Below are 15269 nucleotides of genomic sequence, written 5' to 3' on the forward strand. Positions count from 1 at the left end.
TTTTACATGTAACTAGGAATAAGCCTGCTTGCAGCCAGTGCTTTACACATGAGTAAACATAGTTACTCCTAGGGTAGGAAGGCAAATTGGCTTGCGCTGTGTTCTGAAGGTTGTGGTCCAAACTGTTGCGGGGGAGGGGGGGTAATCGCGTGTGCATTCCTCAGTTTAAATCGGGCAAGTTTGTTTTTAATTCAAATATGCGACTGTTTTTAGAACTGCTTGGGCCTCCCAAGTTGGCGTAGTTGCCCTTTTCTGTCTTTAATTTCTGGTTGGGATATGATACTTTGCGGAATCCGCACGAAGGGCGTTGAGTTGCCTTGGGGTTCTGCAAGATTGAAAGGTTAGCGAATCCCCAGCTGTGAGCGCAACTGCAGGTTGATGTGCCGTGCGTTGTCGCGGTCGGTGTTGCTGAAGGTTTGGGGCGGTAGAGTATTAAAGTGCCAAAGGAGGCGAGTTTTGGTTCGCGGAGTCTTCCTTTTAAGGGCTTGTAACAGAATGTGCAGCGTATAAAGCAATTACAGGCATGGAAGTGCTGAGAGACGGACTCGGAGCAGAACACTATCATGCTCGGCCGAAATCCGGGCGGGTGGAAACTAGAAACTCTTGAGATCTGAGGCTTTAGTTCTTACAAAAAAAAAGAGAGAGAGAGAGAGAGGAAAAGATGCCTTGTTCACATTTCCTTGCTTTAGGACATTAACCCAAAGGTGGATTAAAGCCAAATCTTCGAGGGTTCAAAGAAAAGATTAACATACTGCTAGAGGCAAACATTACTTTAAAAGTAGTAGCGAAGGAGCATTAAATATATTTAAAGGTTCTTAAAAAGATTTAGCTGGATTTATCTTAAAGATCAACTGTGTGCATGTGAATTCAGGAAGGCTTACACCCGGCCAGGTTAAAATAAAGTTTGCCAGCTTCAAAGGAAGCTCCACCTAGCTTTACTTCCGAGTAAACAGATTTGGTCAAGCTAAGACTGCTCCAGGCAGCTAATGAAGCCGGTGAGACTTCCTCCTGAGTAAACAGGGCCCTGACCCTACACAGTTACCTCCCTTAGCCTTAAGCCCTTTCATCTCTCCCCCCACACACCTCTCTCTCTCTCACTCACTCACTCACTCACTCACTCACTCACACACACACACACACACACGGTTCGTGTGATCACAACTATTGCTCTGCTACACGCGCTCTGCCCTCAAAGGGAAAGGGGGTGAAGGAGCATGATAGTGGCGCGTTTGATCTGCAGGGTTATAATCACTCCGGAGCCAGATGGTTGCGAGCCGTGCAGTCGCTGAAGAGTGGTTTAACTTTTCATGCCAGAGAAATTAGTTCCGGACGCGGTTTGTGGCGGCTGCCCCTGCTTTGGCGGAGGAATCCGGGGACCGGAGCGTGTGGCGACGCGCGGCAGCGGGAGCAAAGGAGGCGCCGCCGCTGCTGCTACCAGGCAGTGAGGAGAGGAAGAAAGGCAGACTAGGGACCCGGACCGAGCACCATGCGAGAGAGCAGGCTGGCGTTTTTCCTCGGTGGAAGCCATCTCCCCCGATGCCTCCGCCTTTTGCGGGGAAACCTTAGAGGTGAGAAACGGGGCAGGATGGGTCTCGCGGTGACCTGGAACCGCGGAAAACCAGAGTAGCAGAAAGTTCGGGGTCGGAATGCCCGCGGTGCCTTCCCACCGGGGTCTTTCCCGCACGAGAAGGGGGGCTTCTGGCAGAAGCAGCCAGGAAAGCGGGAGTGCAAAAGAGCTAACGGAGAAAGAGGCGCCGGGGCTACCGCACAAGGCGAGGTGGGAAAGTTAGTGCTTTCTGCAAAGTTAGGAGTTTTTCTGCCCGGCCGCCCCAACAATTGCATTTGGATGGGTGGCGGAGAGCCTCCCTTTTCGGGGTGTGTGTGTCAGGACGTGAGTAGAATAGCAAGCGAGACACGAGGGGCTGCAGCCTGCCCGGGAGCTTTTGTCCTGCTGCTACCATTAGCTGAGTAGGGCAGGGCGAGCCACGTTGGGAATGAAAGGAACTTAGAAACCGGGAGGGGGGGGGACGACTCCCTTTTCTTTCAAGAGTAGTTGCTAAATCAAATCTTTTTAAGAGAGGTAGTTCTTAAAGTGAGACAAAGCCTTTAAAGACATTTTTCTACTCTGTCTCTCCTTCCCAACACAATTCCTGTACTTGATTTCAGAGTGCTTTTAAGTTTTATCCACTTCTAAAATCCCTGCTAGTCTTTTATTGTTTTTCCCTTGGTCTAAGTTCATTATTTTTTATCAAGGTTGGCCTGTCTTTCCTAATTGGATCAGAATCCAGTTGTTGTGACCTAACTAAAGTGCTGGAGAAAAATTGAAGGAAGTAGGCAGTAATTATCTTTTCTTATTAGTGGGCTTGGAAAGGAAGGAGCTGTTAAGTATGGATTGAGGCTGTGATTTCTCTTGTTATGCTTGCCCAGAGTTTGTTTTGAAGAGCAAAGGGTGATTAATATGTCTCAAAAAGGAAGGCATGCAGAATTCTTGGCATCATGTAGTGGAAGATTATAAACTTTATAATCTGAAAAAAGCATTTTAAATGCCAAGATTTGTTTATTGCAATTATATTCCACTTTTTCTCTTGAAAGATTGAAATGGCATACATGAGGATTTCTTATTTTGTCCCACCACATAAATCTGTGAGATAAATTGGTTTGAGAGATGATGGTAGACTCTTGCTGAGTTGGTTAAACTTGGCTCTCCTTGGTCCAAGTGTAAGCACTTCATTAAATATAGTCTCCTTTAAATCAAATTTGAATATTGGTGACTTCATGGAGATATCTATATCATGGCAGGAATCCAGAGGTAGTTTATCCTTGCCATCTCCCTGTCTATCTTAAAGGAATATAATATTTAGGACATAGTCCATAAATGAATATAATCCACTCATAGCAAAGTCCCACTTATTTCAAGCAACACTTAAGCTTGCTTAAATCCTATTCATATCTATTGAAAAGTAATTTCTGTATAGTTAAACAGTAACAGGTTCCATATTACATCTGCCATATATGCAAACATGCCTAAATAGATATACTAGGATATGCAGCAATCTGAATTTTAAGAGGAGAAAGTGATTTGGAGACTGATTGGACATGCATATTAAATTGATTTCCCTTAATCCAGTGTGTCTTACTGTATGAGTCAAGGAAGGAATGCAATTCTTTAAGGAAGTTGCCTGTAGATGCAGTGTGTGCACCCCACCAACTTCTAAATGTTTTTCCTATTTGGATCCAGTTCACTGCATAGCCTAGTATTTGTTCACATATCACAATCTTACATTAATTTTAAAAAGTTTCTATGTAATAACATTGCCTTGGCAAATTCCTCTAGGATTTCAGGAGGCCTTCAGAGTGCTTAACTTTGGGGAGACTTCATCCTTGATCTTTCTGTTCCTTTTCTGGCTTGTTGACAGAGTCCACCACAGTTTGACCTTCACATTCCTTGAAAGGATATAACTTAGAATATTCAGAAAGGAAGGTCTTGAAAATTGGATAGTTTACTTTCTTCAATTTGTGTGTTTTGTATGATGACCTTAACAATCTGAGAGGCTTGCAGCCAAATACAAGTCATCTTCCCATTTTCAAAGTCAGTCCCTTTTTAGTTTATTAATTGTTGATCCTGAATATGAGTCTACTTTTTTCTTTATTTTTCAATTCTGTTTTGTATTTTTTGTAAGTGACATTTATGTTATTATTTTAGAATGATTTTTTTTCATATGCTAGACAGAATTCTAGTAAGACACTAAGATTAGCCTGCCTTAAAAGACAGTAACAAAGTATTGTATATTAAACTCACTTATACTGGTTGTTAATACGATGCAATCATAAATGTGTTTCTCTTAGGCACCAATCTTATTTCTTCTAATTAGTTATATTATTAATCCTGTTATTGGCTGTTATGAATGAGGGTGATAGTGTAGTAGATAGATCTACTGCTTTGCAGCAAGTTGAAGAAAGCAAAACCAAAGAGAAAGGTCCATTTAACATGGCGACCAGATCCAAATTGTAGTTTGTTTAATTGTAGCTTATTCAATAAAACGTAAGTGAATTGTCTGATACATTGTCTGATTCTAAGACAAAAGTCAATGTTTAATATGCATTATTAGTTGGACTTGCATAAGATACTAAACAACCCGTATTATAGTTTAGTATGATGTGTAGATTTGATAAGCAAGTGACTTATTTTCATATAGTCATGAATAGTAGTCTTATAAACTAAAGATAAAAGAACTGAGAGAAATTTTAAGAATTAAGCAGATACTATTCAACAGCTATAATGATTTGGCTATTGGTAACTGAGGGCTAAATATGCAATTGTGCCTGTATGAAATATACAGACTAATACTGTCTAACAATTCTTTCCACAATGAAACCAAGGAAAGATTATTGTAGTGATTAAGGGGCAACCATTATATGGCAAAAAGTTTGTTTCAGAGGATTTTGGCTTAAGAACTTCTTTTAAAAATCCTTTTTCAATCTGTACCTATTCTCTACTACGACCAGCAATACTATTATATTTTTAAATTTTATTTTGTATTATTGTATGTTTTGCATAGAGTATTTTGTGGTATAGGACCAGGTTATCTGAGGAACTGTCTTTGCTTGTCCCACTTGATCTGGTCAAAGGGTACTCTGTGTGCCCCACTGTAAAGAGTTTTGACTAGCAGGAGAGTCTTTTCTGCTTGAGGTCCCCACTCTTTGGAATATTTTGCTACCTGAGGTGAGGTCTGTCCCCACCCTTTTAGCTTTCAGAATAGGACATTAAAACCTGGCTTTCCAGTTGGCGTTGGAGGAAACTTGTGGACTTACAGAAGAGATGCAGCCACCTTATCAATCTTGCCTTCTTGTGTCTATATTTAATGTTTTGATATTTTTATGATTATGAGCTGCCCAAAGTCACTTTGCAGGGTGAGATGAGCAACATATAAATTTTATAAATAAATATTTTCCCATTTTTAAGGAATAACCCTTATTGCAAGGATCCTTTGCTTTTAAAGACAAAGAGAAAAATAATTTTAAACTCAAGCCTTAATATTTTTAAGAGTACCAAGTATTAGTTCTGTAATAGAAAAAAATAAGTATTCAGTTGCCAGTTAACTTAAGCAAGCAACTTTTCATACTATGTTTAAAATTTCATTAAAAGATTTAATCTAGTAATATTTTTGAACTAAACATTTTAACATGTTTAGTTAAGTATTGCCAAAATTTATTCATTCAACAAAAACCCAGGAAAGGTATATGAATGGATCTTTGTTTTTCTGATTTATTTCAATAAATAGAATTTGCTTAAAGCTACATTTTCTCTGCTTTGAGTGTTGCCATCTAGTCAAGTTTCATGTAAAATGAATGTAAACCCTTGGCTGTGCATAGAAAAAGTGTGTGTAGGTCTTTAGCATTGCACAAGATCATGCAGTTTGTGCAAAACAAGTTTTTGATTTGTTGAATATTTATATTGCTTTGTAGATAATATTGTAGGAGAAGAGCAGGCAGAGCTGGGAGATGGAGTTAAGAATCCATCAGCTTAGAATGGTTAATTGTCACAAAAGGTTCATGTACAACCCATCTTGAATTCTGTTAACCCTCATCTGGTACCAATTTAATATTGAACTTAATTTGACTAGATTCTTGTGTGTAGCTTGAGTAATAAAACTTTTGAATTGCAATTTAATGTATGGTCCTGATTCTTTGCACCTGACATTAATATAGTCAATTCAAAAAGGTTTGGACTTGTATCATTTGTGGCAACATAACTATTCTAAGTTACTGTTAATTATTCCCAATGAAGAACACATCCATAAAGTAAAAGCATTCAGTGTTCAGAACTACAGGTGAAACTCGAAAAATTAGAATGTACAAAAGTTCATTTATTTCAGTAATGCAACTTAAAAGGGGAAACTAATATATGAGATAGACTCATTACATGCAAAGCAAGATAGTTCAAGCCCTGATTTGTCATAATTGTGATGATTATGGCTTACAGCTCATGAAAACCCCAAATCCACAATCTCAAAAAATTAGAATATTGTGAAAAGGTGCAATATTCTAGGCTCAAAGTGTCCCACTCTAATCAGCTAATTAAGCCATAACACCTGCAAAGGGTTCCTGAGCCTTTAAATGGTCTCTCAGTCTTGTTCAGTAGGAATCACAATCATGGGGAAGACTGCTGACCTGACAGTTGTGCAGAAAACCATCATTGACACCCTCCATAAGGAGAGAAAGCCTCAAAAGGTAATTGCAAAAGAAGTTGGATGTTTCCGAAGTGCTGTATCAAAGCACATTAATAGAAAGTTATGTGGAAGGGAAAAGTGTGGAAGAAAAAGGTGCACAAGCAGCAGGGATGACCGCAGCCTGGAGAGGATTGTCAGGAAAAGGCCATTCAAAAGTGTTGGGGACTTTCCCAAAGAGTGGACTGAGGCTGGAGTCAGTGCATCAAGAGCCACCACACACAGAGGGATCCTGGACATGGGCTTCAAATGTTGTATTCCTCTTGTCAAGCCGCTCCTGAACATCAATGTCAGAAGCGTCTTACCTGGGCTAAAGAAAAACAGACCTGGTCTGTTGCTTAGTGGTCCAAAGTCCTCTTTTCTGATGAGAGCAACTTTTGCATCTCATTTGGAAACCAAGGACCCAGAGTCTGGAGGAAGAATGGAGAGGCACACACTGCAAGATGCTTGAAGTCCAGTGTGAAGTTTCCACAGTCTGTGTTGATTTGGGGAGCCATGTCATCTGCTGGTGTTGGTCCACTGTGCTTCATTAAGTCCAGGGTGGACGCAGCCGTCTACCAGGAGATTTTGGAGCACTTCATGCTTTCTTCCGCAGACGAGCTTTATGGGGATGCTGACTTCATTTTCCAGCAGGACTTGGCACCTGCCCACACTGCCAAAAGTACCAAAACCTGGTTCAATGACCGTGGGATTACTGTGGTTGATTGGCCAGCAAACTCACCTGACCTGAACCCCATAGAGAATCTATGGGGCATTGCCAAGAGAAAGATGAGAGACATGAGACCGAACAATGCAGAAGAGCTGAAGGCCGCTATTGAAGCATCCTAGTCTTCCATAACACCTCAGCAGTGCCACAGGCTGATAGCTTCCATGCCATGCCGCATTGAGGCAGTAATTGCTGCAAAAGGGGCCCAAACCAAGTACTGAGTACATATGCATGCTTATACTTTTCAGAGGTCCGATATTGTTCTGTGTACATTCCTTGTTTTATTGATTGCATGTAATATTCTAATTTTCTGAGGTTGTGGATTTGGGGTTTTCACGAGCTGTATGCCATAATCATCACAATTATGGCAAATCACAGCTTGAACTATCTTGCTTTGCATGTAATCTGAGGGAACACCTGCTGCCGGCATCAAGTTCCCTTCGTCCTGTGCGCTCCCACAGGGAGGGCCTTCTCAGGGTGCCGCTGGCAAAGGATTGCCGGCGGGTGACACCCAGGGGGAGGGCCTTCTCTGTGGGCGCGCCTGCCCTTTGGAACTAGTTACCCGTAGCACTCAGGACTGCCCCTGATTTTCGTTCGTTCCACCGGGACCTGAAGACCTGGCTCTTTGAGCTTTCCGGCCAGGACTGAGAATTCTTAATTTTTAACTTATTGTAATTGGGTTTTTAAAATCAGAGTTATAGGGGTTTTAGATTTTCAATCAAGGATAATTTAATCTATTTTAATTGTTATTAACTTTTGTATTGTAATATTGTTTTAATTGCCTTGTGAACCGCCCTGGGTCCTACGGGAGAAGGGCGGTATATAAGTTCAATAAATAATAATAATGAGTCTATCTCATATATTAGTTTCCCCTTTTAAGTTGCATTACTGAAATAAATGAATTTTTGCACGATATTCTAATTTTTCGAGTTTCACCTGTAGAATGTACTGAAATATTTTGATAGTTTGGTAACTGGGCAGAATTGAAAAACTATTGGGAAAACACTTCTCGGTATACGTGTAGTCCTCACTTACCTTGTTTAGTAACCATTTGAAATTATGGAGGGTAAATGGAAGGAAAAACAGCTTTGTGACCAGTCCTCTCTTCTTGGGCTACATCACCATTTGGGTGCTTTGCAACAGGCATGCATTTACATACCATGTGATCACCATTTGTGAGTTTCACAAACTTGCTTCTGACAATCAGACTTAATGGAGAACATGGAACCAGAACTGCATGTGGCAGTCACCTGATGTCTCACTTAGCAGTGGAAGCAATAGAGTTGCAGATCCCAGTCGTGGTTGATAAGCTTTGTTCCTCTCCAGTTGATTAGCACTTGATTCTTTTAATGATTAATGGTGGTTACGGTTGTTTTTGGCTCTGTTATCTTTTAGCCATAGCTCTTTAAATAATTAATATGTTAGATTATCTACAATTGAGTTTGCATATAAATATTTACCTATATATGTTAAACATAGGAATGTTTTTTATGAAGTTCTCAGAGAAAGTGAACAAATTTATATATATGTCTAGGAGAAATGAGATTGGACAGCCTTTTTTCTGGTTCCAGACCAAGTATCGTTTCAAGTGATCACTGTAATGCTATTCAGCTCACCGTATGGATTTAGTGGCTAATCATTTGTTAACAAAAGGAAAGTGTCAAATGTTGGTCTGTTATTATGGCCCTTTGGTAGAAGTAAAACCTAAGTTTAAAGCTGATGCTTTGTTTTGCAGTGTGTTGGATTGCTTGCTGTTTGTTAATAGAAATTTTCAATATTGAATTAGCTGGGTTTTTAAAGCACTAGGGGATGTGCTAGGAGATTCTAGGTCATAAAATAATATCTATACTTGTGAAAATTGCAAATATAGTGCCTCTTATTCATTTTGTGGGACAGCATGTCATATTGTGTAGTGAGAGATAATTGAAGGAATTGTTTATGGTTTAGAAAACTGTCTGCAATTTTTGAGATTGCTCCATAGAACTTTGGTTGCAAAACAGTGTTGCCTGAAATCACATGTGGGTTATCATATATTCTGTGGACCAAAGGTGAGAACTCATTATCTGTTATCCTTTTTACAGGTGATGCAAACCAAATCTTAAGATCTGACTGTACTTGAGAGTGCATGAAATTTCAGAAACTCCAGGTTCTTGTTGTATCATGTATTAGTTGAGAGTATGCAAGAAAAAGTAGTATATTGGAAAAAAGTAGAGTTTAAGGCAAACCACCTGCACTCCAAAAGCATTAATAAAAATATTTGAACTATCTACGTTGAATGGAGCAGAAATTGCATTTGTTCATAGAACAGAGTCACTGTGTAAACTTATCTTGCTGAGTAAAACTCTTAATTGTTTTTACAGTATTCTTAAAGGATAGAATTTCTTCTTGGGATGGTAGTCTAATTAAAAAGTAATCTTCACTTAAAGCTGTTATGGCTAGGAATGCAGTGGAGATTATTTTTCTGTCCTTCTATTAATGCCTATTTTATGCATGCCTGAAAGAATGAAGAGTAAGTTCTCTGAGCTTCAGCAAACATAAAATGTTTGGTTTTGTTAACTGCAGTTTGGGGTAAGGTTCAGTCCTTTATATATTACCTAATAACAAGATTAGGGTAAAGAACAAGACATTTATTTTAACATTTGTGTTTTGTCTTTTAAGTGAGACATTGCTTGAGTGCTTACAGCCTGCATTGCTTGAGTGTAGAATCATTCATTCTCATCAATAAAATATGAAAAAGTATATATTAGTCATATATGTTTGGTATTAATGACACAAACAACATGGTCACTTTAGAAATTCATTATAGTGAGAAAACCATAGTCTTCCTCTTCTGAAGAGATCAATCTCACAGCTTTATTAATCTCTTATGTATTAGAAGCTCAAGACAGTGTGAATTATCTCTATGAGTGCCAGATTGAAAACACTCTTCCAAATTCCTGAAAGTTTTATTAATAAAAGAGGCATTTGTTGTTTATGGCTTACACTCAGAATGCTTTAGAATTTATTACTGGGCACTTTCACAGAATGCTAGTGTCCCTCTTCTCTCCCAGTTATGTATTTGTCAAACTTCATTTCCCAACAATGAAAAAAAAATCCCTGGGAACATTTCTCTTATATTTTCCCTAGAGATTTAATGTCAGTTTGGAAAATGAGGGATTTGAGGGCAGATTGCATAGTGAAAGAAAGGACTCTGGTGCATATCTGAGTGTCCTTTAAACTTTAAAGTACAAGAAACTGGCATCCTACTCATGAGAATTTTGTCTTTTTCTTCTTTGGGGGAAAAAATAAAGTTGATGGGAAATGGCTATGAAATGATGCAGAAGAAAAAAAAACTATAATTATTCTTCATTAACTTGTCAATTTCAAATAGGTCCTTGAATTTATAGGAAAGATCTTGAAGTTCAGTGATGTAAGATTAATGCTTACGAATGTTATCCTGTGTTCTGATTTATACCCATTTTTAAATGCAAGCTAAGGACAAGAACCTGGCCCTTAAGACTGGTAGAGGCTTGAGGCTTTGTGGATCTCCAAAGCTAGCCCAAACCAAGGGACTCTTGGGTATCACTAATATGGAAAATCTTTTCTATTTCATTATTTTAATCCTTTGGTATGACCACTTAATTGAAAAAAATGTGTGCATAGCATAATGGGGCTATACATTAGGTTTTAATATAGACTTTATAAGAATATTCCAAATGATTTTAATCACAGAATTGTTATTTTAAAGGAACATGTTCAAAGACATTGATTTCTATTCTTGTGGGTTTTTTTCAGATTTTTGGTGATTGCTTCTGTGAAGAGCCATTTGACCATGTTGCTGTTGTTGTCCCTACTGCTGCTTGTGCAGGATTTTGAACAATGTGAAGGAACCCTGAAACAGTATCATGCACTGCCAATGCAATTCACACAAGTTCATTACAATGCCACAGTATATGAAAACTCTGCAGCTAAGACTTACGTTGGGCATCCAATAAAAATGGGCATTTACATTACCAGCTCCCTGTGGGATATAAAATACAAAATTATTTCTGGGGATAGTGAGAACTTGTTTAAAGCTGAAGAATACATTTTGGGGGATTTTTGCTTCTTACGAATTCGGACCAAGGGAGGGAATACTGCTATACTTAACAGAGAAGTAAAAGACCACTATATATTAACTGTAAAAGCAATAGAGAAAAATACAAATGCAGAAGCTCTCACAAACATCAGAGTGCAAGTATTGGATACAAATGACTTAAGGCCTTTATTTTCTCCAACTTCTTACAGTGTTTCGTTATCAGAAAATACAGCAATAAGGACCAGTATTGCCAAAGTCAGTGCAACTGATGCAGATATTGGAACCAATGGAGAGTTTTATTACAGTTTTAAAGAGAGGACAGACATGTTTGCAATTCATCCAACAAGTGGGGTGGTCATTTTGACTGGCAGGCTTGACTATTCAGAAACAAAAATTTATGAGTTGGAAATTCTTGCCGTGGATCGTGGTATGAAATTGTACGGCAGCAGTGGGATTAGTAGCATGGCGAAATTGACAATTCATATAGAACAAGCTAATGAACATGCACCAGTCATAACAGCCCTTGCTTTGACTCCTTCAGAGCTGGATAAGGATCCAGCATATGCAATTATAACTGTGGAGGACAAAGATTATGGTTTAAATGGAGAGGTAGCATCTCTAAGTATTGTAGCAGGTGACCCACTTCAGCAGTTCAAAGCTGTGAGAACCGTCCCAGGAGGAAAAGAATATAAAATCAAAGCAGTTGGTAATGTTGATTGGGAGAGCCAACCCTTTGGCTTTAATCTTACACTGCAGGCTAAAGATAAAGGAAACCCTCCAAAGTTTTCCTCTGTGAAAGCAATTAATCTGCCTTCTCCCCAGTTTAGGTCTGGAGAAGTCCAGTTTGAAAGAGTAGTTTATAGAGCTGCAATAAGTGAATTTGCTCCACCAAACACACCTGTGGTTATGGTAAAAGCATTCCCTACTTCTCCCTACGTAAAATATTTGTTTGTAAATGCACCAAGCAAAGCTCAGTTCAGTTTGAATCCTCACACAGGCCTTATTACTACTCTAGTTGCCATAAAAGCTCAACATGCACCTCATTTTGAATTTGACATAATGACAAGCGATAAAAAAGCATCTACAAAATTATTCATTAAGGTCATAAATATGAATACTCATCCTCCAGAATTTACTCAGACATCATATAAAGCTTCTTTTAATGAGAATGTTCCTATAGGGACACATGTTATGAGCGTGAGTGCAAACGATCCTGATGAAGGTGAAAATGGCTATGTCACATATAGCATTGCAAATATAAACCCTGTTCCTTTTGAGATAAACCACTTCACTGGTGTGGTTACCACCTCTGAAACTATGGATTATGAATTGATGCCAAGAATTTATAAATTAAGAATTAGAGCATCAGATTGGGGCACCCCATATCGCAGAGAAGTTGAAGTCCCTGTTACAATAGTTTTAAATAATTTGAATGATAACACTCCTCTCTTTGAGAAAATAAACTGTGAGGGAACAATTCCCAGGGAACTTGGTGTGGGAGAGCAAATAACTACTGTGTCTGCTATTGATGCTGATGAGCTCCAGTTAGTACAGTACCAAATAGAATCTGGAAATGAATTAGATTTATTTAGTTTGAATCCAAATTCTGGGGTTCTTTTCCTGAAACAATCACTAGGAGATGGTTTAAGTTCAAGAACATCTTTTCATAGTTTGGAAATAACTGCTACAGATGGAGAAAATTTTGCAGCGCCCTTATTTATTAACATCACTGTAGTTACCAGTCGCAAACCAGTGAGCTTACAATGTGAAGAGACTGGCGTGGCCAAAATGTTGGCAGAAAAACTCTTGCAAGCAAATAAGCTACATGGTCGTGTTGAAGTAGAGGATACTTTTTTTGATACACATACAATGAACTTGCATGCACCTCAGTTTGAAAGTGGCCTTCCCAGGAGCATTGAAGTAAAAGAAGATCAGCCTGTAGATTCTACCATCGTGTTTTTGAATGCAACTGATCTTGACACTGGTTTCAATGGGAAGTTAGTCTATTCTATTTCTGGAGGTAATAATGACAGCAGTTTTATCGTTGGAATGGAAACAGGAATGCTAACCATCTTGTCTCCTCTTGACAGAGAAGTAAGAGATAAATACACTTTGAACATTACCGTTTATGATCTTGGCATTCCACAGAAGTCCAACTGGCGTCTTTTAAATATCATAGTTCTTGATGCCAATGACAATCCTCCAGAATTTTTACAGGATAGTTATTTTATTGATGTAAGTGAAAACAAAGAACTGAATACAGAAATAATACAGATAGAAGCCATAGATAAAGACTTAGGGATCAATGGTGAAGTGAGATACACACTTCTTACAGATACAAATAAGTTTTCTATTGACAGTGTCACTGGAATTGTAAAAGTTTCAGGACTTTTAGATCGTGAACTTCAGACAGTGTATTTCTTAAAAATAGAAGCTAGGGACCAAGCTAAAGAGTCACCACAGTTGTCTTCAACAGTTCTATTAAAAGTATCTTTGGAAGATGTTAATGACAATCCTCCAAAATTTGTTCCTACAAATTATCGAGTGAAAATCCGAGAAGATCTTCCTGAAGGAACTATTGTCATGTGGCTGGAAACCTATGATCCTGACTTAGGTCAGGCAAGCCAAGTAAGGTACAGCCTTTTGGATGGTGGAAATGGAAGTTTCGATGTAGATAAACTCAGTGGAGCAATCCGTATTGTGCAAGGACTGGATTTTGAGAGGAAACAAGTTTATAATCTAACAGTGCGGGCTAAAGATAAGGGAAAACCCACTTCATTGTCTTCTACCTGTTACGTTGAAATTGAAATAGTTGACGTAAATGAAAATCTGCACCCACCACGTTTTCCTAATTTTGTGGATAAAAGTTTTGTAAGTGAAGATGTTCCTGTTGGTACTTCAGTAATGACTGTATCTGCTTATGATGAGGATACAGGAAGAGATGGTGAAATCAGATACTCAATAAAGAATGGATCTGGTGTTGGAATCTTCAGAATAGATGAAGAAAAAGGTAAGAAATTTCTGTCCTAAATGTTTTGAAAAGATTCACGAGTCATTTTAAGTTTGTATTATTTTGTTAAGAATTTGACTAATTTGCAAAAAACTAAAGCACAAAGCCCAATTATCTATCCATAGGAGATTTAAATAAAGAAATAGTGAAATAGCACAATTTATACTGCGTATAATTTTCCCTAAAAATGACTGGAAACATGTAATCAAGAGACTGAAAAGTATAACCATTTCATCATGCTTACCGTATTTTTCTTCCATGATTTATTCATACTTATTTTTATTCATATAAATAAATGATTATTGACAATTCTTTTTATTGTAATTTTTATTGTAATTTCTTTGACTTGTGTGAGCTGCCCAAAGTCATTGAAAACCAAGTTATTAATGCTCCATTCAGAGTTCTAAGAAATCTAATATGTTCATTATAATTTAAAGGCTTGGTATCCTTTTATTCTCATTAATGAAAAAAGCATAAATACAGAGAGTACTTATTTGCCAGACCAGTTATTATGTGTATAAACATGAAATGTCAACAAAGTTGTTTTTATCAAGTCTCATTAGAGATTTAAAGATGTGAACATTAAATTGTGCTTATGAAATAATGAAGTACTCTATTTATTGTCAGGCCAGTATTATAACTCTGAACTGATTGTATAATATCTCTGCATGTGAGTTGTCTTAAATATAATTTTTTAGAATGTAATGGGGAAAAACCCAGTTGTCATTAATTAATTTGCATCTCATTCAGCTATTTCCTAAGTTATTTGTTGAAAATCTAATACTATTATAATATTTAGGCAGATTACAGGATAGAAATATATCCATGTTTGTCTCTTGCTTTCCCTTAAAAAGAACAAGAAGAGACATGCAAACTTCAGTTAGACCTGTATAATGAGTTGTAAGATGGAGAATATCTGGGGAATCAACATTTTTCTGCTGTATTTGTAACTTAGGCATATTTTACTATTCAACCCTTTCCTTGCAGTTTCTGTAAAGACGTAGGGATGCTATCTGCTTACAGTGCAAATATGATCTAATCTACTTTTTTTGTTACTGTTGTTTCTAATCTCTCATTTGTTCCTGATGCAAGAATATTTTTCCTTTCTTTCCTCTTCTGAATGAGAACAGAGAAGAACTTTTCTGCTTGACCTTTGCAACTATTGAACAAATGTCCTTGCTGGCTTGTGCTGACTAACTGTTCTGCCCTCTTGTGAAGCAGTATGCATGCGAGGTTACCATGTTGCTTTCTTTTGGAGACACTTGGCTT

The 15269-nt window shown here is 38.1% G+C and overlaps 1 protein-coding gene across 2 annotated transcripts in view; it reads left to right on the top strand.

The window, feature by feature from the left end:
- Nucleotides 1-1417: 1417 nt before the first annotated feature.
- Nucleotides 1418-15269, top strand: part of FAT1 (FAT atypical cadherin 1) — a 124687-nt gene continuing 110835 nt past the window's right edge. For both annotated transcript variants that reach the window (XM_081333081.1, XM_081333082.1), the window contains exons 1-2: nt 1418-1568; nt 10708-14000. In XM_081333081.1, coding sequence (XP_081189207.1) covers nt 10745-14000 — 3256 coding nt within the window. In that variant the 5' untranslated portion in view covers nt 1418-1568; nt 10708-10744. The remainder of the gene's footprint in view (nt 1569-10707; nt 14001-15269) is intronic.

The sequence above is a fragment of the Vipera berus genome, assembly GCF_964194415.1.
Source record: "Vipera berus genome assembly, chromosome: 7".
Taxonomy (NCBI): Eukaryota; Metazoa; Chordata; class Lepidosauria; order Squamata; family Viperidae; genus Vipera; species Vipera berus.